Raw genomic sequence first — 27,685 nt, forward strand, 5'->3', positions numbered from 1 at the left:
ACAGTTTGGGCTCTTAGCTCACTGTAAGTTGCCACAGCATATATAATTTCATCCAGCAGAGTGTAACATTTTTCTTACATGCAACAAAAATAAGCGTGAGATCCCACAGTTTAGTGAATGTCATAAGACTTTCTTATCACGATGAAAGTAATTGGGGGCCGACACTGTCTCTGGAACAGCACCACCCTGCCAATGCACGAACAATGCGTAACATGGATGGGTCCACATACGAGTAGTCCGGCCTTCCAGGTGCCTTCCCCCAAGCAGGCTTAACGAAAGTGGTGACGACGATTCGCGTCTTCTCGAATGCCACGAACTTTTCGATCCATGAAACACACGCAACAAGGGCACAATCTGATCTTGGTAGAACAACAGAAGTGACCTCTTTTGTTGTACATCATGCCCGACCCCCCGAGTAAGGACCACAGGGTTTATGGCTGTCTTTTTCTATGGTGTCCTTTGTTGCGCAGACCAGTCGCGTCTCATTTCCCACGGCTTAACGGTGACTGGGAACTTGTCTGCCCAAAAATTTTCAAAACGTTCCTAAAAACGAGTTCTGCGGCTTATCTGCAGTGAGGCTTATACCTGTGAGATTACGGTATGTGCGAGACTGATACGGTGATGTTTGTCTTGTTCTGATGAACGTTCAACGGGACAGTCCTGTAATTTTTGTAACGTTGAAGCAATCCTGAAAAATTCCACTCTTGCCTCCCATAATAATAATTTGCTGTTTTCTTTTCTTTTTGTGGCACCCCTTAGCGAGTTCCGTTTGCATAAAGCGGTTTGAGATCGACCTCGCACCTGAGTTCGACCTCAAGCTCATACTCAGTGTCTTAGCCGGTTGCATAGAGCAAATTTGAGGGCAAAGATGAGATAGTGCCTGAGGCTGTAGATGTTCCCTGTTACCATATCTGGTATGAGTTCACTTAGCTTTCAGTGCTCTTTCATCTGATATATATATATATATATATATATATAGCTGAAATGAAAATTGAAACACAGACTACGAAGGTACAGGAAGTAAGATAAAAGGGATAATTTATTTACATTTAAGATACTTGGAATGCTAAAAGGGTTGTCTACGTTACGGCGGAAGCTCCGCCTTCGTCAGGACAAAAATATGTCAGTGATACACAGAGCTTATAAAGGCTCGCATAGTGACGTCATCGGGAAAGGGAAAACCCCGCCACCTGGCAGTTGTCAATGGGTCACGTTCGAGAATGTTGACTTGTCAGGTTCAAGTGTGATGTCATCGTCCTTGGGGGAGTGGCTTTGTCCAGGTTGCACCACCCATCCGGCTGAAAAGGAATTGGAAAACAGTGCCTTATCTACGAGGTTAGACTTCTTATTGTTGATAGCATGCCGGGGTCTTCGTTAATGGTCGATTGGAATTTGTAGATTAGGTAGGATTCGTGTTGCTCTCGGGAGCGGTCAGAGTTGAAGTTTGACTGGAGAATAAAGATTGATACATCGTTAATAGAATGACCTGGAATATATATATATGTGTATGTGGAGAATATATATGTAAATATATACACATGATATAAATATATATATATATATTAAATTAAGTTTTAATTAGTTAAATTAATAAGTTAAATTAAATTAAAATTAGAGTTTGTACTTATTTATATATATATATATATAAGTACAAACTCTAATTTTAATTTAATTTAACTTATTAATTAACATTAATTAAATTAATTTAACTTATTAATTTAACAAATTAAAACTTAATTTAATATATATATATATATATATATATATTTATATCATGTGTATAGTACCTCCTACAGCTACGTATCTGCTGAAACAGGCAAATATTAAGGCAAGTTTCGAAAAAACACGGATTTTGCGCATCTGTTTCTCGAAAAGTCCCCTTTTGATTTCATTTATATTTTGCCAGGACATGGCCCCTGCTAGACCTTTCATCTTACGTAAAAAAAAACTGCTTCAAAAGGCGTACACTTCTGGTTAGTGCGTTAAAACATGGCCTTAGCCTGCGTGCGTACATGTCGGAGCCCGGCTGCTGTTACCGCAGGATGTCGAGCCTTCTATCGATGCTCTCTTTATTTGGGCAAAGTTGTCTGGCCGTAGCCTTACCTGAGCTATTCCTCGGCAAACTTTTCACGTGTTGCGGAAGAAAGAATCCACGCCTTGGAGTTTATTATTCCCCACAAAGCATCTGAATGAAAGTCCTACGATGCTGTAAGGCTGCATTTCGATGACTATAAATGGTTAGCGACGGTAAAACCTCACTCTTGCAAGCCGTGTTGACAGTGATACACATACTGTACAAATAAATATCGACTTACGAATTCAGGGCCGGATTTCCTTTGTTTTTTGCACGAGAAGTATTCCGTAGAAACCATTTATTTTTCCGCTATTGATGATCGTATATGGTGAGTTTCTAAATACATTTAAAAAAAATAATTAAAATCCAGGGGGTCGATGGGACTTTCCTGCCTGAACTGACGTGGAACCGGCCAGCAACGGTATCACTCAGATGACTACATCACCTTTCCAATGTTCCGTAAACTTTTGTCCGGACCTGTACACGGCAACGTTCCACTTCTGTCAGTTACCCGGCAGACAAAGACAATACATAGTGGAGGCCACTCCTAACGTAACCGCTTCCTGTGCGGGACCGCTTATAATACGGCTTTTCCCGACCCCCAGTATTCTTCCTATAGAACATAAGGTATAGGAATACCGCTTATAATGATCCACCCCGACGTGGGATATCGGTTATAGTGCGATCACACAGGGACAGAGGACATTTCCGAAGCGTTAATCCCCCTTTGCTGAGAATGTCTCTGTTATCTCCTCAAGAGGAGGCGGGCGAGGGTGTCATGCGAGAAGGTTGGCCGCCAGGCACTCTTCTGTTTGCATTATGCCACCCATGCCATCTGAGACTTCTGGAACAATTTCATAGAGAAGGACTGTGTTTATTCGGCAGACACTTTTGACGGGCACTGATGAAGCGATATCTGCAAGCCGTCCAGGACCATGAGACGTGCTTGCTGGAAAAAGATTCTGACAATGGTCGGGACTTTGCCTTGACTATTTGACTTAGAGATGTCCCACAACCATGCGACAGTGAGTGAAACTAAGAGAGACAGTACCCAGAATGGACTGAGCGATGACAAGAATGCATTCAGTTGCCGTACCCGTTATTGGGGCCGTACGTGCAAGACACGGTCAGGAAACTACCGTAGTTTCATGTGTATGACCCTGTATTCACACGAGTCAGTTTTCTGCCAGCTGACGCTCAGGCGGCAGGGAACGTCATCGCTCTTTGGTGCCATGTGACCAGCGCTCTTCGCCACGTCACCACCTTCTGATCTCCGCAGCGGCAGTCGGATGTAGCCGGATATCTTGTCCTCCCGGCACAGATTCTGATGACCAACGGTGTCTGCTGCCGGCAGAAGGAGAATGTGATGCAATGGATACTTATCACACCTGCTTTTTATTTCATCAGGATTGCTCTGCATGTGTCCCATACAATGGCGTTCACTGTACTATGGCCAATTCTGAATTGGAACGCCAACGATGTTTGGCTTTACCGCGAAAGTGCAGCAGCTTCGGAAAAATTATGCAATGCATAGATGGATGCCTACGATGTAGTGTTGCATAGGAAGCTTTTCCTCTACATGAGGCGAAACAGACACGGAATACAAAGCATGAATTTTATAAAGGTAGCGTATTATTGATACACGATACCTGAGCAACAAGTAATGAAACCATTACGCGTTAGTAGAAATAGTGGAATGCCACTACCATTACCCTTAAAAAGTAGCGCGATACTTATGTGCTACTTTTTCAGGAAGAAGAAATAAGTAACCTGAAAGTTTCACTAACGCGTTCGTTAAGAGGAAAAATAATACATAACAGTTTCTGGAGGTGACACGTAGGTCTCTTTAAGGCTATAAATTGGAAAATCATTTTCACAGATTTATTTTCTCGGGTATGTTTTTCTCTTCCCCTAAAGCAAGCAAAGCAAGCCCACCACTAAAAAAACTCTACAGCTTTGTTACAAAAAGAACTTAGCTTGCCCAGAATGAGAAGTTAGCAAACATACCTTGATGTGCTTTTTTCAAATTTGACGTTAGCTAATGGGGACGGCTCCACAATGCAGTGGGAATGACCTTCAGTTTGCGGACAACTCAAACCATGTACACAGACTCTCCTAGAAGGTTAACCCCAAATAGGGAACACTGCCTCTTTGGAAGGTAATGACCTCTCAGCTAGAGCCCTGTGCAGATGAGATTTTCGGCATTCGCATCCGACTCGCACCCGCGCACACATTATCTGCCTCCGATCCGCATCCGCAGCATACACTACGGTTTACATCCGCATCCGATCCGCTGAACAAAGTGCACCGCGTCCACATCCGATCCGCAAAATCGGCACGTTTCGAAGGACGCGTAAAGACCGCAGGAAGCATATTGGTATAATTTCGGATGCCTCCATGCTCTCACAGAAGGACTCACGACGACAAGCAACGTTAAACCTTTCAACAAATATCCGCTTCCATCTGCGGATTGTGCGGGGCTCTACTCTGAGCCCTCTTTCTGGGCTTTTTGCCCTGTCTTCGTAGAAGGGGTCGTAATATGGGGCAGCCTGTGCGAAGGTAGGCCTAGGCAGAGTGGGGGCTTGATGATGGGTCAAAGCCTATTTGTCCTGGACCTGAGCTCGGGAAGTAACGGCAGTGCTACTACATTGCGCTACTACAAATTTGTAACTGAAATACTTCTTACCAGTTCAAAAACGTAACGCAATCTCTACTCCGCTATAGGAAAAATGTAACTGATATGGTAGCGCCGCTACTGGTAAAGGCGCTACGTACAACACTGGTTGACAGTTACTGTAAACATATTTTTATTCGCGATGTATTTATTTTCGCGAATCGCATTTGGGAAGTTATTCGCGAGTATTTCATTTCGCGATTCCAGGTCTGCTTCCTTCCGCAGGATCAACGTCAAGCTGTGTTCGCGAGTACAATTTTTCGCAATTTTTTAGCGATTGTGAAATTCCTGAAAATCAATGCATCTTGAATAAAAATCTGTTTACAGTATATTTACGTGACCTCAATATTCTTGGGTTGCCACTGATGATTCCACAAACGTGATTGCACTTTGCTTTGTTTTGCAGTGAGACATACCTAATGTCTCCTTTTTTTATGTCACAGGGGTCTGGGTTTGATTAAATATTTCAATGAAACTGAAGAGGAACTAGTTGTCAAGCTTATGTGCGTGACCTCAGTATTCTCTGGTTGCCATTGATGATTTCACAAATGCGATTGCACTTGCTCCGCTTTGCAGTGACACATACCTAATGAGCTTCATTTATGTCGCAGGGATCAGTATTTGAAGAAACATCTCAGTGAATCTGAAGCGGACTCAGTTAAGAAGTGTATGTAAGTGACCTCGGTAATCTTGAGTTGCCATTCATGATTCCACAAATGCGATTGCACTTTGCTCCGCTTTGCAGTGACACGTACCTAATCTCTGCTTTATTAATGTCACAGGGATCAGAATTTGAAGAACCATTTGAATGAATCGCGAGTGGATTCAGCTGACAGCAGTGTTACTCCCACTACCCGCAAAAGGTACCGTATTATTGATACACGATACCTGAGCAACAAGTAATGAAACCATTACCCGTTACTAGAAATAGCGGAATGCCACTACCATTACCCTTAAAAAGTAGCGCGATACTTATGCGCTTCTTTTGCAGGAAGAAGAAATAAGTAACCTGAAAGTCTCACTAACACGTTTGTTAAGAGGAGAAATAACGCATACTAATAGTTTCTGGAGGTGACTCGTAGGTCTCCTTAAGGCTATCAATTGGAAAATCATTTTCACAGATTTATTTTCTCGGGTATGTTTTTCTCTTCCCCTAAAGCAAGCAAAGCAAGCCCACCACTAAAAAAACTCTACAGCTTTGTTACAAAAAGAACTTAGCTTGCCCAGAATGAGAAGTTAGCAAACATACCTTGATGTGCTTTTTTCAAATTTGACGTTAGCTAATGGGGACGGCTCCACAATGCAGTGGGAATGACCTTCAGTTTGCGGACAACTCAAACCATGTACACAGACTCTCCTAGAAGGTTAACCCCAAATAGGGAACACTGCCTCTTTGGAAGATAATGACCTCTCAGCTAGAGCCCTGCGCGGATAAGATTTTCGGCACACGCATCTGACCCGCACCCGCGCATACATTATCTGCGTCCGATCCGCATCCGCAGCATACACAACAGTTTACATCCGCATCCAATCTGCTGAAGAAAACGAACTGTCCACATCCGATCCGCACATTTCGAAGAACGCGTATAGACCGCCGAAAGCATATTGGTATAATTTCGGATGCCTCCATGCTCTCACGGAAGGACTCACGACGATAAGCAAAGTTAAACCTTTCAACAAATATCCACTTCCATCTGCGGATTGTGCGGGGCTCTACTCTGAGTCCTCCTTCGGGGCTTTTTGCCCTGTCTTCGTAGAATGGGTCGTAATATGGGGCAGCTTGTGCGAAGGTAGGCCTAGGCAGAGTGGAGGCTTGACAATGGGTCAAAGCCTATTTGTCCTGGACCTGAGCTCGGGAAGTAACGGTAGTGCTTTGAGATTGCGCTACTACAAATTTGTAATGGAACTAGTTTTAAAAAGTAACACGATCTCTACTCCGCTGCAAGAAAAAAGTGATGGATGTGGTATCGTCGCTACTAGTAATGGCGCTACGTAGAACACTGGTTGACAGTTACGTGACCTCAATATTCTTGGGTTGCCATAGATGATTCCACAAACGTGATTGCACTTTGCTTTGTTTTGCAGTGTGACATACCTAATGTCTCCTTTTTTTATGTCACAGGGGTCTGGGTTTGATGAAATATTTCAATAAAACTGAAGAGGAACTATTTGTCAAGCTTATGTACGTGACCTCAGTATTCTCTCGTTGCCATTGATGATTTCACAAATGCGATTGCACTTGCTCCGCTTTGCAGTGACACATACCTAATGAGCTTCATTTATGTCGCAGGGATCGGTGTTTGAAGAAACATCTCAGTGAATCTGAAGCGGACTCAGTTAAGAAGTGTATGTAAGTGACCTTGAGTGATTCCACATATGTGAATGCACTTTGCTCTGCTTTGTAGTGTGACATACCTAATCTCTGCTTCTGCAGCAGTTTTGCTCCCGCTACCCAAAAAAGGTGCCGTATTATCGATACACGATGCCTGAGCAATAAGTAATGAAATCCTGGTACTGTTACGCGTTTCTACAAGTTGTGGAATGCCACTACCAATACCCGTAAAATGTAGCATGATACTTATGCGCTACTTTTTCAGAAAAAAATAATTAACCTGAAAGTCTCACTAGTAACGCATTCATTAAGAGGAGAAACAACGCACAGCAGTTTTTTTGGGTGACACGTAGGTCTTCTTAAGGCTATAATTTGAAAAGTCATTTTCACAGATTTATTTTCTCGGGTATATTTTTCTCTTCCCCTAAAGCAAGCAAAGCAAGCCCTCCACTAAAAAAACTCTACAGCTTTGTTACGAAAAGAACTTAGCTTGCCCGGAATGAGAAGTTAGTAAACGTGCCATTGATGCGCTTTTTCAAATTTGACGTTAGCTAATGGGGACGGCTCCACAGTGCAGTGGGAATGAGCTCAGTTTGCGGACAACTCAAACCATGTACACGGACTCTCCTAGAAGGTTAACCCCAAATAGGGATCACGGCCTCTTTGGAAGATAATGACCTCTCAACTAGAGCCCTGCGCGGATGAGATTTTTGGCATACGCATCCGACTAGGGTTGCCACCAGGCTGGTATTATACCGGCACGGCCGGTTAGTTGCTCGCTCTGCCGGTTGCCGGTAGGAAGGTGATACCGGCAGCCTTTTGCCGATGTTTGTGGCTCAACACCTTTCATAGGGGCTTTTACGAGGTTTTTCTTTCAACATTCTGCTACAGCGTGAATAAATCTGGAGCACAGACCCAACTCCGTAGTCACCAGCCGTTTTCTTAGTTGTTCATTATTATCATCATTGTTGTCTTGAGCGAGTACAGTTGTTCTTTCTCTCTCTCTGTATACTCTCCAACCCTCACCCACTTTCCCTTTCCCGCAAACGTTTCCTCCTTTCCCCCTATTCCACCTCCTCTCCCTCAGCTGTTATTTTTCGCTCTGAAAGGTGGCAACCCTACTAGAGCCCTGCACCATCCGCGGATGGAAGCGGATATCCACAGATATCCGCAAGGTACTTGCGGATTCGGATGAAAATTTAGCACGTTCGGCGGTGTGCGAGTCGGATGCGGATGGCGCGAGGTCGGATGCGGATCGGATGCGGATACGAAGGCAGCGGATCGGATGCGGATATACCGCGTGCTGTCATTTTTCCACCAGCAATTTATTCGTATTGCGCGCCGACAGCCGACAGCGAGCGCATGCTCGGGTTCATCTTTGACCATGCACGGCGGCTAGACGGGAGAGGAGGCATTCTGGCGTCTCGAACCGCGCGGGCACCGACGAGGTAGTAGCGTTCCACGCGTTCCAGAAGTCTCTCCATATCACGTTTGTTGAAAGGTTCACCTTTGCTTGTCGTCATGACTGAGTCCTTCAGTGACAGCATGGAGGCATCCGAAATTATACCAACATGCTTCCGGCGGTCTTTACACGTCTTTCGAAACGTGCGGATTTTTGCGGATCGGATGCGGATGGTGCGTTTTGCTCAGCGGATGGGATGCGGATGTAAACTGTTGTGTATGGTGCGGATGCGGATCGGATGTGGATAACGTGTGCGCGGATGCGGGTCGGATGCGGATGCCAAAAATCTCATCCGCGCAGGGCTCTAAACCCTACATCCGACCCGCACCCGCGCACGCATTATCTGCGTCCGATCTGCATTCGCAGCATACACTACGGTTTACATCCGCATCCAATCCGCTGAACAAAACGCACTGTCCACATCCGATTCGCATGTTTCGAAGAACGCGTAAAGAAGGAAGCATATTGGTATAGTTTCAGGTGCCTCCATGCTCTCACGGAAGGACTCATGACGACAAGCAACGTTAAACCTTTCAACAAATATCCACTTCCATCTGCGGATTGTGCGGGGCTCTACTCTGAGCCCTCCTTCGGGGCTTTTTGCCCTGTCTTCGTAGAATGGGTCGTAATATGGGGCAGCTTGTGCGAAGGTAGGCCTAGGCAGAGTGGAGGCTTGATGATGGGTCAAAGCCTATTTGTCCTGGACCTGAGCTCGGGAAGTAACGGTAGTGCTTTGAGATTGCGCTACTACGGAAAAAAGTAACGGATATGGTAGCACCACTACTAGTAATGGCACTACGTACAAGACTGGTTGACAGCTATATTTACGTAACTTCAATATTCTTGGGTTGCCATTGATGATTCCACAAACGTGATTGCACTTTGCTTTGTTTTGCAGTGTGATATACCTAACGTCTCCTTTTTTTTATGTCACAGGGGTCTGGATTTGCAGAAATATTTCAACAAATCTGAAGAGGAACCACTTGTCAAGTATATGTATGTGTTCTCGGTATTCTTGAGTTGCCATTGATGATTCCACAAATGCGATTGTACTTTGCTCCGCTTTGCAGTGACACATACCTAATCTGCTTCATTTATGTCACAGGAGGCACTTCGACAAATGTTTCAAGGAATCTCGAGCGGGCTTGGTTCACAGATATATGTATGCCACCTCAATATTCTTGAGTTGCCATTGATGATTCCATGAATGTGATTGTACTTCGCTCTGTTTTGCAGTGTGCCATACCTAATCCCTGCCATAGCCTTGATTGTTTTTCCTGTTTTTGTCGACTACACCGGCTGGAACTTGATGTGGGTGTGGATTTCTGTGGTGGTGACAGCTGTCTGCTATGTCCTGCTCGCATTCCCAAGTGTGACCATTTGGGTGCCATCGGTGAGGACTCTCTGTACAACACTATAATAAGTGGCGTGTCACTCTCTTGTTATAGTAGCCAACAAATTATTCGGACTTGTTTGGTACATGTGACTGCCACGGGGAACTGTGATTTTTGCCACTATAATAGGATTAATTCATTTTGTGACTGTCTTTTAAGACAGACCTAACTCCAAAGGCTCGATTTTCCGGACTTAAACGCTCGCGCAGAAGCACCAACACCACTACAGTGGAATCTTCCTGGACACAAATTGCTTAAATGGAAAAACTGATTTAACGGAACTGCAGCAGCAAGGTTGTTTGGATTCGTATTTATGCATTGAAAAAAAAATTTCCCGTTAAACGGAATGAAAATTGTTTTATGCCACTGGGTAAATGGAACAGAAAACACAAATGACCGAACTGGCAGATACCATTTCTCCAACGGCATTGTGGAAAAGCGCACATGATGCTCTGGATCTTCAAAGCAAGATCCAAGTTATCAACTGAGAGTGCGAAGTTGGGGAATTAGGTACATGACATGTTCACACCGCTGCAGCCACAAACACGGATAAAAGGCGCACACACGCCTGTACCTGCTCTAGTGTTTAGGAGGGTATGTGTATTGAGCAGTAAAGTAGTTGTGAGTTGTGGTTTGTCATGTCTTGTGTGTGCCTTTTGTCTGTGTTTGTGGCTGCGGCGGTGTGAACTTGTCAAGTTATCAACAATTCTGAGAGTGGTTGCTCCACAACAGCGGCGCTTGTGATGAAGTAAGAGATGCCAAAAAGTACGCTAACGAGCAGTCTTAGTGAAGATGACAGGCTACGTGATGCCCTTAGCGCTTCATGATTTGAACCTCAAAGAAAATGACTTTGACGACGAAGAGCTTGAAGAGTGCTTGCTACTGCGGATAAAGAGTGCCCAAAGTCAGAATATCCCAGTGAATGTGCCTGTTGTTTGCGTCTCAGTGAGGACTAGAATAAAGTCGAAAATTGTGCTTAAAGGTTGCTTACAACTTCTGCACTCCTCGAAATTACACTATCTAACATCTCGCACACAACTGAGTAAATAGAAATCCTGATAAACAGAACAGATTTTCCAGGTCCCTTGAGGTTCCGTTTGAAGAGATTTTTGGCACTGTGGTGGCAACTTCGAAACCGCCATTTTAGATTGTGCGCTTGAATTGGATCGGTAATTGGAATCCTGGGCGAGGTTGCTCTAAAACTTTAAAACTATCTCTTTGGTGACGCCACAGCAGAGGCACGGCCCTTTTGGGTGTTGTGGACGCTCCCTGTCTCCAGAGTTTGTTTCTGGGTGCCATTGCTGTTCGTCAGCTTTTGATATTAGGGGCAGGCACAGTCTGCTTCATACATTGTGCAGCTGTAAAGTGTGTCAGTCTCTGCAGATGATTGCCCTGATCATGAGGGCACAACTTCATTGGTGCTGTGGTGATGAAATAATGTGGAATTTAGTGATCGTCTGACTTTTCGGACTGCTGCATTATTCAGAGTTCTTTTTAGGTCACTGTCAAGGCCGGAAAATCGGTGCCTTTTGAGTCAAGGGCTAGAAAGCCATTATACAAAAGGCCTGTTGGAAAGAAAGCTTTGTTGGTCTTGATATAAAGCAACCATACCGCCTCCTCGGAGGACATAATTAGAATCTGAAGTTTTCGGGAAATATGTTTTTCTAAATTTGGGGGGTAAAAATCGGGTAAATAAATATGCGCTTCAAATTCATGCGAATTCGGGTGAAAAAAACTACCAGTACGTTAAATTCGAGGAGAAATCCGGCTCGGTTACTAAAAGTAGCTGTACTGGTTTGGTACAAACAGTGATGTACCTGCAATTGCTGCCAAGCAAGTTAGTGTGCATTCCTACGGACCTCTCATTGCGTGCAGTTCGCCTGGTAAAAATCGGGTTTAACCATAAAGAGGCAACCTTCAATTCGGGGTGCAAATTCAGGGAAGAATCGGGTTAAACCCTAAAACTTCAGGCTCTAGGCATAATGTGCGTCTCTCATGTGTCATCAAGTCAATCGGTCAACCTTTTTTTTTTCTTAAATTAGAACATAGTGGATGCAAACAAATGCTTATGTGGTAGATGCAGACCAGAGGATATACGTGTGTAGGCAACATATTCCTTTGAGTTTGAGGAGAGAGATGAGAGGACAAGACATCTTCACCCTCGCATTGATTTTCCCTGATGAAACTCAAGCAATATGTTGTTTGCAAACCTGTCACACCAGCTCACTTGCCTCTTTTGTCCAGAGGATAATTGTTCAATATAATATCTGTATAACGTAAAAGTAATCTAACCTTCTAACTCATGCATGCGTTAGACGAAATTAAATGTATCATGGGTATCGGTAATTAGGAAAGTAACAAGTAAACTGCTTAATGAGCGTTAGACGATCGCATTGCTAAACTGGTGCGAAAGTTTTGAATTATGAACATTCTGTGAGGATGGGACATTTTCATGAATGGTGTCCTAGAAATCGGCTGACCCCAAATGAGGTTCCACAAAGCTTGTCCCACTGGTTGTGTGGAGCACACATTTCTGTGCAACCAAATGCATTCTTTTTTGTACCTTTAAGGTTAGTGAGTCCATCAAAGTGATGCCGACATCGCAGTTAAATATACATTATGAGTTAAGAACCACTCCTTCAAACAGCTGCTTCACTCTGAGCAGGACACCAGTGCAGGGCCTTTGACTTTGACTTTGATGGCCCTAAATTGTTGTATTACCATATTTGTATTATATTATATTTGTATTATATTTGTGTTGTTGTATTATATTGTTGTATTGTATATATTTTTATTGTGCACACATCCCTACAGGTGACGATGGCGTTGGCATCTCCGTTGCTATACTGTGGGTTGTTGTCCGCTGTCGAACAATACGTTCCTGAACATCAGCTAGAAACTGCCTATGCGCTGTGAGTACTGTTGAGTGGTGTATTTATTTGCATGTGGGTTGATGTACCATGTGAGTGTGCCCCCAAGACTTCACACCGCGGTACAGAGAGAAACGAAATATTATGTCAGTGTCGTGACGTCACGTATGTGACTCATCATCGATTCATCATAGACCCACTTTAAGCCTTCGATTTCCATATATCTTTTACTGCTGGAAATGGTCCCATTGAAGATTCCCCGAAAAGCTCATTGAATTCAATTGGAATTCAATACAGTCAAACCTCGTTACAACGAAAGGCGATATAACGAAATTCGCGATAGAGCGAAATAATTTTGATTCCCCGGCAGAGGGCCATAGAGATCAATGGATTTTAACTCCTGCTACAACGAAACAGTTTTTAGTGATACAGTGATACTCGATACAGCGAAAGAACGAGACAAGGTTTATGACCCCAAAGCCGACTTGAAGGTCATTAAATGAAAGGCAACAGCCAAGCAGTGTCCTGTTCCCGTGGCGAAAGATGGCACGCGTGATTAGGGTCGGGAGGAATCTGGTGCCTACAAGAGGAAGTCTGAGTCATTGGAAGGTTAGGGATTTTCTTCCGAGGCTTCTCCTTTTCGCGCTTGTTTTGAACTGTGCAGTTGCTGCCAAGTCAAAAGAGCACGAAACGCAAGGCGCCATGGCGCGCGTGGGAAACGCTTCGTTTACGTGGCGGCGTAAGTGACGAAATCAGCCTAGATGATTTTCTTGACGGGGACAAGCATGTCGTAGCAACGGAGAGCCTTACGGAAAACACACTGTCATAGACGTAGAAGGTTTGCAGGAGATTGCAACACGATATGGAGAAAGCTGCGGAGGCTTCAGCAGCGTACGAACAACGTGTGACACTGCGTCTTTAAGGCACGACGCGTATAGCCGGCTATTTCACGCAAGAATAAAATACGGTAGGTGCCCTTTGGCGCTGTATTTGTAGTTGTTGTCATTCTTCATGAAAAAACTTTTCTGCATCGTAGCGAGAGTTATCGACGCTTATGTACAGTGCGCGCCCTCTCAAAGGTCGCGATCCGTGACCTTCAATTCATTCGGTACAACGAAATGTTCGATACAACGAAAGAAATTGCAGTCTTCGTGGGTTTCGTTATATCGAGGTTCGAATGTAGATGATAAACCGTCTGATGAAATGTCATTCACAATCCCATCACGCAATTCGCGAACCTCATTAATGATGGCTTCGTCGGTAAACTCTTCTGTGGCCAGCACATGGTCGTCACTGTTGATGTAGTCTTCCAAAGACACGTCGCGGTCCACGAGGTTGGAGTCCGTTGCTTGTTGCCATAGGCTTCGAATCCTGTCAGTAACGTCATCATCTTCGAGCGAAGTGCCGTCGTCGCAGAGATCGTCATCAGCAGGTACAGGGGGAACAAAGCCCCCTTTGAGGAAACAGTTTTGTATCGTCGACCGGCGCATCTCGTACCACGCCGCATTTACAAACTGCACAGTGTCACCTTAAGGTCAGGAACATCGTCAGTTCCTTGCGCCTTGCTTCTGTCTATGTTAAAAATCATGAGGTCGACAACGCGACACCTGTAGAAAACTTTCACGTTGGCAATTACGCCCATATCCATGGGCTGTCCAGAGGTCGTGTTCGGTGGAAGGAAGAGTATTTCCACTGACGATAAGGTCACATGAACTTGATGTGCAGTGCAGTTGTCTAGCAACAATAAAACCTTCCTTTGTTGCTTTAACATGTCCCTGTCGAATTCTTCGAGCCACTCTTGAAACAATGCACGAGTCATCCAGGCCTTTTGATTGCGACGGTAGCGGACCGTAACAGAAGCGGGGTTGGAAAAACCGCGGGGCTTTTTCGATTTCCCTATCACAAAGGGTTTCCTCCGATCGCTATCGTCCATATTCGAAGATGGTAAGGCGCACCTTGCTGTGTTCCCCCCCCCCCCCCCCCCCCCCCCCGCGCAATCTTCTCCCTTGAAAGCGTGCATTGCTGAAGGAAGCAGTTGATAAAACAACCCCGTTCGTCGCCGTTATAAATGTTGCATTTGGTGTACCTTTGAAAGATGTCTTCAAGATGCTCATCCAGCCATGCCTCCCTGCGTGCACGGTCCATTGATGCACTTTCGCCGACAATCCGTCGGTACGTGATACCATAGCGGTCCTTAAATCGTTGCAGCCGTCCTTGAAATCTTCATCGAGGAAGTAAGCGAAGAGCTTAGCTTTTAGGCCAGGACCAGCCCACTGATAGGTATTTTCCGACTTCAGGCGTCGAGAAACCATTTGTAGACTGCTTCCTCGATCTCCCCGTACGCGCAATCTCGAATTCTTTTTTGCTTTGCACTCGCTCCACTTCCAGCTACTTCTTTCCACAATTTCTCTTTATTCTTCAGGATTATTGATGTCGTTGACTGCGAAAGTCTGGGCTTCTGTGCCAGGAACGTCACCTTCGTTCCCTGTCGATGGTCATCGATGATGGCGAGTTTCGCTTCCAAAGATATTGCCTCGCGCTTCCTGGGCACAGACGCCATGACAGTCTGTAGGGAATGTTGATGCTCACAAGCTGCCAAAGTGGATGACTGTCAAGCACGAATAGATTCCCACAAAAGAAACTGGCCCAAGAATGCAAGCAGGAGAAATGCAAAAGAGGAATTTGGGCAGAGGCGCGATGGCCGCAGGGCGATGGTCGCAACCGGGAGTAGTGACCTTGACTTGTGAGTCATAAGGGTCAACAGCCCTGTCAGTTCTCCTCCCCGCAACGTGCTTTCTTCGGTGAGCTCGCGATGAGATGCACATGCAGCAGCGTGGCTGGTATCTCTGTACGAGTACTGGGCGTGGAGGATTTCATCGTTATGCGCGGGTCCTTTTTCCATAGAAGCAATGCAAACTTTGACGGTAAAAATGGAAAACATTGTTGTGCGGGATATATTGTTATAGAGAATATCGTTATGTGGGGCATGAGAGAACTGATGTTCTGAGGCTGGAACAACATAGAAGGGACAAATACATATGAGGCCTCAATTTGCCTAAGAAATTAACGACGAAAGACCCTTGGAAGTCGCTGAGAAGGCGTGTTAGCTTAGCTCAATTGGTAGAGCCCTGGACCGGCAATCCAGAAGATGTGGGTTCGACTCCTACAGCTGTCTAACCTTTTCAGTGTCTTTCATCGTTATGTGGCGGGTTTGGCTGTATTGGGGCTCCTCTAGCATGATATAATGAGCTGTAGTACTACTCGCAGGAGCCATAGTTGTCTAGAATAATGATTTCTAATTACAAACGTGGTCCACTTCAAAAACAAGTGGTAGCACGTGTGCTGCCATTTGAAAAGAAGAGGCTAGTCTGACTAGAGGCTAGACCAGTCCACATTGACACTCGTAATGACGAACTCTTGATTTGCCCAGTTGTCCTCTTTGTTGCATTTCCCTGATGTTTCTAGTCTGTTTAATAGTAATAATAATAATCATTTATTCGCTGTATGCTTCGTGAGAACGAAGTGAGCAAAATGCTGTCAAAAGCAGCTTGGTTGGCAACACATATTGGTTATTTTTAGATATGGGACAAATCCAGAAAACGTTCTGGGAATCCACGAATCTTACGAATCCTTTCGTAAAAAAAGTCCCAAAAGCCAGGGGGAAAAACACTTCTGTTGAAAAGTGTTCTGAAGCACAATTTGATATCTTTGTTCAATGATGTAATATTAATATAATGAAATAATAGTCTACCTTCAAGAAAAAAAATTCCTATATGCTTCTTAAATGTAATTAGTTAGTTCCGTTTAGTTTGTTTAGTGTTCATGACTACAGGAAATATACAAATTCTCAGGTCTGAATCCTTCCATAAAACTAAGAAACAATCAAAAGCAAAACCATGTTGCTTCAAAAACGTGTAATATAAAGGCCTGTTCCGACGTATGGGTGCGCGCTAATATAGCGATATAAAACAGCACACAAAATCAGCGCTCACTGTTATCGGACGGTTCACACTTGCAAAGTGGCGCAAGCGCTATAATTTAGTGGAAGTTATCGTTTCCGGTCTTTCCTATCATGACGCCTCCAGAGTTAAACAGCGTTGGGACGGAAAAATTCAATCAACTGACTGAGCCCCCTATCAAGAAGGACAATAAGAAAAATTATCAGACATTTGGGATGGCACACCCGCTAGTTCCAATGCGGTCGCCATGCCGTGAAATGCGGAAGCAAAACAGCTCCACGACTTCCGCGACGTCTCCACTGAAAGGCCTCCTCATTGGAGAACACGAATGTAGTGCTAATATTAGTGCTGAAAAAGTTTACTGGAGCTCAACTCCGGCAGGCGCTAATTTTTTGGTGTTTTCGAGCACTGAGAGGAGGAAAATATCGCCCTATTTTGTAGCGCCATATATCAAATCGCTGTATATGTCGGAACAGGCCTCAAGAGTTACTCCCTGTGCAGAGCAGTATAAAAATACAAACAAGAAACACCCATTGGCCAATCAGGATTTTGGTGTACTCCAGAGGCGCCAATTTTTAAAAAGAAACAAACGAACGAGGTTGGTGAATTCAAAAGATATGATTCGCCGTTTCGGTCACTGGGATTGGGGTTCCCCAATATCGAATCCTTACGATTTACTGTGTATGGGTTTGTGAAATAATAATTATTCTAATTTGCTCTTTGTTATAGCAAATCTGTAAGCAAACACACATTTCGTTTGTTATACTGGACGAGCAGCAATGGTGACCTCTTGTAATGTATTCCTCAATAGGGTGCTCTCAGCAGAGGATCTTGCTGAGACAGTGAGACTTCTAGTTGTTGACAGCCTTAAATATCGATGGCACGTGCTGGCCTTCTTCTTTGCCCCACTCTCAGGTAGGTTGCTCTAACATGTTCCTTATGATGGAATGTTTTTCAACTTTAAATATTGTGTGAGCACATCATGCGTACAATGTTCAAAGTTTTAAAAATGTATGCCGAAAACGGTTGTTAGCTCACCAAGACTTAATCAAGCGTAACTCGCCACTAGTGTCTATGGTGACGTCAGCCAACTTCCAACCGGCGGTTAGGAGATACCTATCTCTCATAGATAACGTGAACAGGATGAACTAGCAGAATATGCAGGAATATGTATGTGTGGTCCTTCCCTTGTAGTCATTTACAGATTTGTAAATGTACATGTACATGATGTACATGTGTTATACATAGGGTTTGCAGTTTTCGGGTTTTACCCAATTTCTCCTCAAATTCTCCCCCCTGCTACTACGCTTTGTAACTGGATAAATGTGTGCACTATGCTGATTAGTCCTATCTTGCTGGCCACACAGAGCATTATACATTTTCAATATTGTGCTCGTTTAGCAGTATAATAATCACGACATAGGCTGCTCCACTGCACAAAGGTAACTTTGCCCGTCCTGACATCACTATGAGAGTTCGACTCATGAAAACTCTTCGTGCACGACAACCTTGTTTGTGCGGTGTTATATTAAAAAAAGAAAATGTGGGATACGTAATGCTAATGCTCTGTTGAATGTTATGTCAATATTTTATGTCGGCAAAGAAGTTGAAGTCAAGGTTGTGCGTCCATTCTTAGGTCAACCTTCATAGAATAAACAGGTCACCTTCATCCTTCTTCTCTGTCCTGTCCTCTTCTAACGTGCTCCTGGGTTTTTTTGTTCAATTTCTGCTAAATCACACATCCAGAAACTATGCTAACTTGATGCGCATGTAGGGTAGACATACATGCATATATGCTACACATTTTGCATTTCCGTTACTCAAGGAAACTCATCTGCAATTCCTGCACCAATATTCGCTCGCAGTTTTCTCATTTGAGGATTTTTGGACTTATCCCTTTATTGCATACAGAGGCTCAATTGGCACTCTAAGGTGGTCTCTGTGGATGCGCCAGTGCTGCATCTCTCCTAAGAATGACCTGAAAACAATTATTGCACATTGTACGTGACACGGTTTAGCCAATCGTAAGGATGCTGTTACATCCAAGAAACTATGCAGCTACACCTCCAAATCTTTGTACAGTAGAACCTCTTTATAGTGAAGTTGATCGAGTCACTAAAAAGCTTCACTGCATCAGTAATTCACAACTGGGATTTCGACGTTTCGGGATGCTAGCAGGTTTACATCACTGCAGTAAAACCTCCAGAGTCGGACAACTCCTTTACCTCAGACGTCTGCCAGTGTCATGTCTCCATATCTCCGCCGATGACACCGTGACTGGCAGTGGAAGGAATATAGAAAAATGTGGGCCTCTGAGACATCGGGGGAAAATCGTGACCTTTCCTGTACTACATCAGAGGAGCAGACGCTAGCTTGGGCCTCAACTTTCTTAGACCCTTGCGGCGTGTACACTGGCGCGCATGGGGTTATTCCGACTGACGCCATTCCTGTAAGCAAGAAAACGAAAGGATGCACATTTGTTCATGCCATTCGTAGGGGTTAGCTCCCTCACCACTGTCAGTAGCCATGTGTGTCCGTGTAGAACGTGTATGGCAGAGAGAATGTGCATAGGAAGGATGGAAAGGAGGATGTACATATAGGCTTACAGGTGTTTGCGCAACAGTATCCGAGACACGGGAATGACGTCGTACATTTACTTGGAATAGCGCCACTTAGTGTCTCAGCTGGTGTCGGTAAATGGCACCTGGACATGTAAACGGCATGCTTGTCTTTGTGCTGCGGGTCATGTGACAGAAGCCAAGTGGTATCTCTGGGCTCCGAAACCCAGATGCAGCGTGTCAGGCCCGAGAGGATAGCACATTGCAATGGCCCTTGAAATTACAGTGGCATTCGAAAAAGAGAGCTCCATCAAAAATTTTCTTTCAGTGAGAGCCCTTTAAAGCTACACCACTCAGACATGTTTAGCAGAATCTGCAGAGATGCAGTCATTTCTTGAAATCGTCTTTCGCAGTTACTGAAATGCCTCAGGTATGTTTGGTGATGTAATGCGAGAAACCCTGAAGGTATTCATGCAACTAAGTCATTGCCATTGTATAAATTTAATAGCCTGATAGTAGCATGATACAAGATTGAGTTTCTAATTCTTGCGTTTGTCAATCTAGTTGCCTTCCTGGCAGCTTTTGGTCTCATGCTGTACGACATACGGCATGGTAAGTTTCTCCTCTCTACAAGACTGTGTTGATCAAAGGATGTACTAACCCAATCCTCCTTAAAATTGCAGGCGGGGATTTGAACAGGCGTCGTCGCACGATGGAACGCTTTGACTCACCAGAGGAGCCCCTGCACATTGAAGAACGTGCTTCTGACATCGTGGAGGCAGCGGCTGGTTAGCAGCACCACTCATTGCCTTGATGACGCACAATGTGTAGACTCGTTTTGGACTCGTAGACTGTAGGTTTTATACAGAGTAGTTTATAGCTCGTTACAAGTAACTCGTTACCCAGTAACCAGTTACTTTTTTTGATGATGAAGTAATGACCTGGTTACCTTTTGTGAAAATTGTAACAAGTAACGTAGTCAGTTACAAAAATCGGTAGCCCGTTGCTTACGTTAGTCGCTCGTTTCCTTCGTTTACGCTCGCCTTCAACATAGACAACGCAAAACCAATTTGCTTAAATTCGGTTCACGTCATTCCATACTGGTTGACAGTCATTCGTTTGTGAAGTCCTAAAGTGGCCTAAGTTTACATTTGTTCTGACCAGTGACAAATGCCACAACGCTTTTCGGTACCACCCAAGAGAACAGTTTATGCATTGCTCAAACAGAGAGCGGATGCCCATAATAATGTATCCACAAAGTTGTTCTGGGTGAGATCCACTTTCAAAAAAGTTTTTTTGTCTTCCTTGGTGCCAAAACCGCATATAAGGCTTACAAAGCTGCATACATTGTTGAGCACTGGATCACTTATGGAAGGTGTAGATTGAGACAAAAAGACGAAGGGAAAAGAATCTTCTAACCCTGGTCTTCGTCCTAATGACACAGGCTTACATGTGTGATACTCTACTGTTCCTGAAGCACATAGTACAGTAGAGCTTACCCTCTGGCAATAAAGCATCAGCAAGCTGTTGTGTTACTCGCAATACTAAAAAAAAGAGAGATAATAATAGAAAAGAGCAATAACTGCCAAGCAGGAATCAACTGTGTGCTCTATAAATGTGCAGATGTGTTTATTTATTTTTGAAAATGCTCTTTCATGCTAACATTCCAGATCAAATCAGATGTACCAGAGCATACATGCACTGACTTTACATTGGGTGACCAACCTGAAATTTAGCCATGCTACAGCAATGACATGCTGGTCCATAGAACTGTAATTCTTTCCTAGTGATTTTCATCAATGTCACGCTTTATAAAATGTAAGAGGGAGCTACATCCATAAATCCCACGTAGTGGGGCACCCCATTTGGTCCCCAAGGCACAAAATGCTGCATTCTAGTCAGAATATGCAGTCACAATCATGTATGGTCAAAGCGCCTGTCAAAATGAAAGAAATGTGCACTTTTGTGAGAAAGAATTTTCAATATACTTGTTGTTAATTGGCCCGAGCTACTACTAGCACCTTTTAGTAGAAATCCTGCTGTGTACCATTCGTGACATTCATTCCCTAGTCATGGTTGTAACTGGGAGTAAATCTCTCAGATATGTGATTCAGGCTATTTGTGGGGCAACATGATCTACAATGCTGGAGTGTAGGACTTCCAAACTAATGGACATAGGCCACTTTACGTAAAGTTCATGTCACATTCCATGTTCATATCCCCACCTTGTGCTCTTCCAACTTCGGTGGTTCACGCTCATTGCATTGCCACTGGCCAGTAATTGCCGTCCTGTCTCGATTATCCGGACACCTCGTGAGTCGTCCCTTTTCGTCCAGATAGCCAATTTCCAGATAACCGGACCGAGCAAGCGTCTGACGAAACCCGAAAAGTTTGTGAGACCTCTTTTTGTAGTCCCCAGAAAGGAAACGAGGAAAATATAGCGACTCGAAAAGTTCGAATGAAACGAGCTGCTTGAAATTAGTAGGTATTGCGTGTGACAGAATTTTGGTCACGGCCACGGCACCTGCTGCGTCATGGGTGGGGAAGTTACTTTTATTTTGTAGTGCACTACCGTTACTCACTACTTTTTTCAAAAAGTAACGCGTTACGTTAATCGTTACTGTTGCGGCGGTAGGTAACACGTTCCTAAAGCTGTTACTTCTGACAAGTAATGCCGTTACTTTTGCATTACGTCACCAGTTGTCCATATAATACGTACCATTTTTGGTTGAGTCACGTAAGTGCATTCCACAAATCAATACAAGCAATGTTGGGCAGAAACAAGGGCCACACATGAATGCAACTTACATGTACGATTTATTGCAACGTGGAAGTAGTTGATGTTCAAAATTTTCTTCTGTGAGCTTCTTCTTTGATCTTGTGACACTTCTTTTGCGTCCTTCGTGGGTGCCTTCTTGTCATTGTTGAGGAAGAATAGAAAAAATTGTGGATTTTCCCGGATTCTGCAGGCACAGTCCTTGTTCAAGCTTTCAAGTTTAGACGATACAGCAATGTTCCCGAACACGCAGTAACGCATAATGCCGTTACGCGTTAGTTAGTAAAAATGTAATGATGTTACGCTACTCATTACTTTTCTCCCCAATGTAACGCTTTTCCGGTAACGCACTACCCCACCTATGCGCTGCGTTGCCCTGCTGTTGAAAGAAGGGCAACGTATAAAAAAATTGGTCTCACACACGCCTGTGGCATAGGTCAAAGGCAGGGGATGCTTCGGGACGGTCTGGACATTGATGTTCACTTGCAAATTTTTGGGCCCCTGAGTGTACAGGGGCACCTCTTCCGCTTGTCATCTACCATCTCTATCGTATGCCTGTCACACCAAAAGGGAAGAGAAACAGTACATAATGACCCTGCGAGATGTGACCCTTTCCAAGATAAGGGAATCATAATGACCCAGGTCCTGAAAGATTGTTGTCAGTACCTGCGGTCCGGACACGGATACTTAATTCCGGGTAACCGAGACAAAATCCAATGGCAGCAGGTACGTTCCTGGCATTGTGGTCCGGATAACGAGCTTTCTGGATATCTCAACTCCGGATGAGCGAGACATACTTAACACTTACTTAAAACATACTTAGCACCGCGGTAAACAAAGGTATGCCGCTGCTGCACTAATTTTATGTTTTTGCGAGTCTTGCGAGTTCTTCCTGTGTTGCTGCATTACCAGTGGATACTCTTGCGTTAAAAATTATCTACAGACACACGTCCTCGTAAGGGCGACGTTTTGCAATTATTGTCTACGCGTTCTTTTTTTGGCTGCCATAAATTTCTAACTCATGGTGACTGAGGCAATGTTTACCTCCCTCACACAGCTACTGTCCTTCTGCACTCTCTTCTGGTCAGGCTTCACAGATAGTAATACTTTATTTTGCATTATGTTTGACTCGTGTAATTTTGCAAAAAGAAAGTGGCTCTCAGTGGTTAATGTTGTAACAGGCACAGGGGGGAAATTTCCAACTTCACAGATGCTCAAGAGCCCCAGTGCCATGAATTTATTCCTTTTATTATGCATTTATTCCAGTGCCCAGTATTTATGCCCAGTGCCATGAATAATGCATGCATTTCCCATGCTTTTATTATTGAAGGATGCTCACAAGGTGTATGTACAAACCTGTAAATAAATGCTATACAGGTGATCACATGTGCTTGTATGTTTACTATTGTCAGCTACGTGAAAGATTGCACGTATCCTCTTCACGTACAGACGCATGGTGAGCGCATGAATGCCAGACTATGTCTTAATAGACCTCTCCCTGTTTGTTAACAAATGACGTCATAGCGTTCGACAGCGCCACCAGATTGGTAGAGTTGAACTATGCTCGAAGCCAGAGGCGAACAAGGCGAAAGCCACGGTCTTGAGGGGATTACGATGGCCCCTGAAAGGGACCCCTACGCATCTGTTTCGGTTTGTCTATCAACGTCCTGATGACATTTCTTGGGTAGAGGTTTATTTCACGCTTATTAGCCGTGGCTTATGCACAGTTTTTTTTTTCCCCACAGGCACTGTGTGGCTTATCTTCGTGACTATTCTTCCCTGGTATTTTCCCCGTATGCCAGTTTTAACGAAAGGGCCGACAGTGTCTCTGGAACAGCAATACTCTCCCAGTGCACGAACAATGTGTAGCAGGGTTGTGTTGATGTTTGAGTAGACTGCCTTCCCCCAAGCGGCTTTAACGAGGGTGGTGACAGTGACTCGTGTCTTCTGGAAGGCCATTGACCCGTCAATCCATGAAAAACGTGCAACAAGGGCACAATCCGATCTTGATAGAACACTAGAACTGACCTCCTTTGTTGTACACCATATGCCGACCCTGGAGTATGGACCTCAGGGTTTATGGCCTTCCTATAGTCTGCTTTATCGCACAAATCAGTCTCGTCGTATTGCTGCGGCTTATCTGCCCGAAAGTTTTCCAAACGTTCCCAAAAACGGGCAATCCGGCTTTTCTGCCGTGTGGCTTATACGCGAAAAATTACAGTACATGCAGCAAGCAACAGTAGCATTTCCTGGTGCAGCACCTGCTATGTGATGATGTGCAACTTGAATGGCTGCTAATGTGGTAGGCTGATTTTGTTCGCATACGCGATTGTCTTAATGGTTCAAGAATTGTGAACAACAGGACACGAGAGAGATATTCATGACGTACTTTGCAAGCACTCGCCCAGAGTCTGGGTATCTGCAGCAAGACTCAGTGCGAAAGCTTGTAACCCACATAAGAAATAGGTGTTACATCTCTTACGAATATAACTGGAAAGCCCTTGCGGGCTTTAATACAGAAGTTATAAGGAACGTGCATATTTGAAAGACATCAGATTCTGCTTTTTGTTTGTTCATCAGTCTTGCTCAAGAAACTGTTCATTGGTAGCAACGGTACACAATATTACGAAAGGAGAGACCATCTATACACAACATATTGAACTCGTAGCCACGCATCATCCTGCATGGCTATGAATCACTACAATACAGATACTGAATTATTGTAAATGACAAGCTGTGTGAAGAGATGCCTCCAGTTAGTATCTTGGGTTCTTGAAGCCTGTGTCAGTTTCTGTGGGGTAAACTTGCAAGGTCCTGTTCACTGCATAAGCTGGCATCCTCTTGTTCTTTCCAAGCTTGTGCCGAACCCACCTTGCAGTATATCTGTGTGCACATGGATACGTATGCAGATGTACATAAATATAGTTAGGCAAATAGGTAGCCGTTCACAGTACAGGTTGTGTGCAGTGGCACTTCCACATGTACCTCATGTATATTACTACACATGCTGCAATATTTTAGAAACCAACTTTTTTTTTTTACTTTTCGCTGGATCGACAAGAAAGAACACTCAATTGCTAAAACAACCCTAACCGCAGAGTGACGCATAAAAATGTGGCTCAAGACACAGTACTTGACAATTACAGGGTTGCCTATACTGAGTCTCGATCCCCAGTTCAGAATTGTCGTCTTTTTATCGGAGATCAGAACCGGTATTTCTTTCGGTTTGATTCGGGTTCGGGCATATTGGTTCGGTTCGGGTCTAGCTCCGCCGAACCGAAATTATCAGCATGAACCGGTTCAGGTATATTGGTTCGGTTCTGGTACGGCTCAGGGAGAATCCCCCCTCCCCCCATACACACACAGACAAAAAAATCTGTCAGCGATCGGGACATTTAGAGGGATTGGAACCGTTACTTTTTTTGGCCCTGGTTTAACCGGTTCACATGCAGTAATTTTGCTACATGAAAGCGAGCTCACGCTCACCGTACATGGTTGTAAGAGTAATGTGTGAGATAACCGTTTCATGTGCCTGAAAAAAAGGTCGGCCAGTAGTACTGCCTCACCTCTGAACCGATTCCCGAACCGGTAACCGTATGATTTTTTTTTTCGGTTCAGTTCCGGTTCGGCTCAGGACAAGCAAAAAAAATGTTCGGGTTCGTAAGAAAATAAGTTTTTTTTTCCGGGTTTCGGTTTTGGTCACTCGGCTACCTGTGTCTCAGAAAGAAAAATTGCCGCGTGTTTGTATCCCGTACTATCATTCCGTATCACACAACATTTTGGCTGCCGCACGTAGATTTAATTAACATTCAGGTTGTTTTCTCAAATGTATGTCGTCTCTCAAAGCTTGCCCCTCTCCGGCTGTGGTATTTCTCACAAAAATGCTTTCGTGACCTGTGCAAAAAATGTGGTGTATTGTATACCGCTAGGTTGTGGGTTTTGCTATGTAGGTTAGACTGGACGGTGTCTAAACAGTCGGCTCAGCGAACACAAGAGAAATGCGGAGTCGTTGTCTGGGAATTCCAAACTTGTCGCCCATCTTAGGCTTTGTAACAATTGTTCTCCGGCCTTAGACGAGACAAGTGTCCTAGATTCTGTTCGGGACCCTGTGGCCAGGTGTGGTGTCGATTGCTCCCTCGCCACCAATTCGGAAGTTGTTGGGTACGTAGGTGATTCTGGCATTAAAGGGGTTAAAGGTGTTCGAGAACGTGTCGTGTCGTCCCTAGGGTTGCCACCTTTCGTAGTGAAAAATACCGGCTGAGGGAGAGGAGGTGGAATAGAGGGAAAGGAGGAAATGCTCGCGGGAAAGAGAAAGTAAGTGAGGGGGTGGAGAGCATACAGAGAGAGAGAGAAAGAACTAGCGTACTGGCTCAAGACAACAACGATAATAATAATGAATATTTAAGAAAACGACTGGTGACTACGGAGTTTGATCTGTGCTCCAGATTTATTCAAGCTGCAGTGGAATGTTCAAAGGAAAACTCCGTAAGAGCCCCTATGAAAGGTGTTGAGCCACAAATACCGGCAAAACGCTGCCGGTATCACCTTCCTACCGGCAACCGGCAGAGCGAGCAAATAGAGAGTTTTAGTATACCGGCCATAGGCTACCGGTGGGGCCGGTATTGACGTCATGCCTTCTCTGCGCCGCGAGCGGAATGCCGGCCTCCCGGTCCTACCGGCCGCCGGTCGGAGGGGCGAAATACCGCGCAGCCTACCGCCAGCGTACCGCTCGCTTCACCGGCGAGATCGACAGCAGCGCCGCCGCTCTCCTTCCCGTCTCCGTGCGTCGCTAAAGGTGAAATGTCGCGGTAGAGTCGCGCTATACTAAACGAGCCTGTTATACCGGAGCCGGGGTCTGCGGTAAGCAAGTCCACCGGTAGCCGCGGTAGCTTACCGGGCACCGGTAGCGGTATACTAAAACTCTCTAATAACCGGCCGTGCCGGTATAATACCGGCCTGGTGGCAACCCTAGTCGTCCCTCTTCTGTCCCTTTATCGGGTTCCAATTTTTTTCAGACTAAAGAGAGACGACATCTGTTTCCGGACAGCACTACGTTCGGCGCCACATAGGCGCCCACTATCGTGACATCCAAATTTCGAATGCGCACACGGCATGCCACAACTTCGCAGTTTTCCTCCGACGAAATTTTTCTTAGGACGAGCCCTTTTCTTACGCACAGCGCTGCACGAATTGGGCCTTGAGTGCGCGTCGATTCGTATACCACGTAGTTGGAGAGCTTGAGAGGTACAGTAAGGCGACATTCACTGAGCGCCAGGACTGGAAAGCCATGGCGGTAGATGAAGTTACTAAAGTCTCCCATTTTTGGGCCAAGACCATTACAGTTCCACTGGAAAATTGTGGTGAGGGAACATTAGTGTTCATGGCGATCCGAACGGAGAGGGCTTAGCAAGGGCTGTAAGACCAGCAAAGCTTGAACTTCGGAGCGCCTATAGACATCTTTGGCTGGTCGGTCCCGTATTATGGCGCGGACGGCAGCAAAGAGAATGGGCACATGTTCCAAAGCATCAGATGAGTCTTCTTTAAGCTGTGCTTGTTGCACTTGTTGCGATAAGCTGTCGTGCCCTG

General features: G+C 44.8%; 1 protein-coding gene across 15 annotated transcripts in view; it reads left to right on the forward strand.

Moving 5' to 3' along the window:
- LOC135375939 (major facilitator superfamily domain-containing protein 1-like) overlaps positions 1-23,480 on the forward strand; it is a 238,210-nt gene extending 214,730 nt beyond the window's left edge. For all 15 annotated transcript variants that reach the window (XM_064608564.1, XM_064608561.1, XM_064608571.1 and 12 more), the window contains 11 exons: positions 5,360-5,419; positions 5,531-5,611; positions 6,871-6,930; positions 7,039-7,098; positions 9,479-9,538; positions 9,648-9,704; positions 9,779-9,935; positions 12,751-12,848; positions 17,577-17,680; positions 19,888-19,935; positions 20,007-23,480. In XM_064608564.1, the coding sequence (XP_064464634.1) occupies positions 5,360-5,419; positions 5,531-5,611; positions 6,871-6,930; positions 7,039-7,098; positions 9,479-9,538; positions 9,648-9,704; positions 9,779-9,935; positions 12,751-12,848; positions 17,577-17,680; positions 19,888-19,935; positions 20,007-20,116 (895 nt within the window). In that variant the 3' untranslated portion in view covers positions 20,117-23,480. The remainder of the gene's footprint in view (positions 1-5,359; positions 5,420-5,530; positions 5,612-6,870; positions 6,931-7,038; positions 7,099-9,478; positions 9,539-9,647; positions 9,705-9,778; positions 9,936-12,750; positions 12,849-17,576; positions 17,681-19,887; positions 19,936-20,006) is intronic.
- The last annotated feature ends 4,205 nt before the right edge of the window (positions 23,481-27,685 follow it).

The sequence above is a fragment of the Ornithodoros turicata genome, unplaced genomic scaffold, assembly GCF_037126465.1.
Source record: "Ornithodoros turicata isolate Travis unplaced genomic scaffold, ASM3712646v1 ctg00000958.1, whole genome shotgun sequence".
NCBI classification, from domain to species: domain Eukaryota; kingdom Metazoa; phylum Arthropoda; class Arachnida; order Ixodida; family Argasidae; genus Ornithodoros; species Ornithodoros turicata.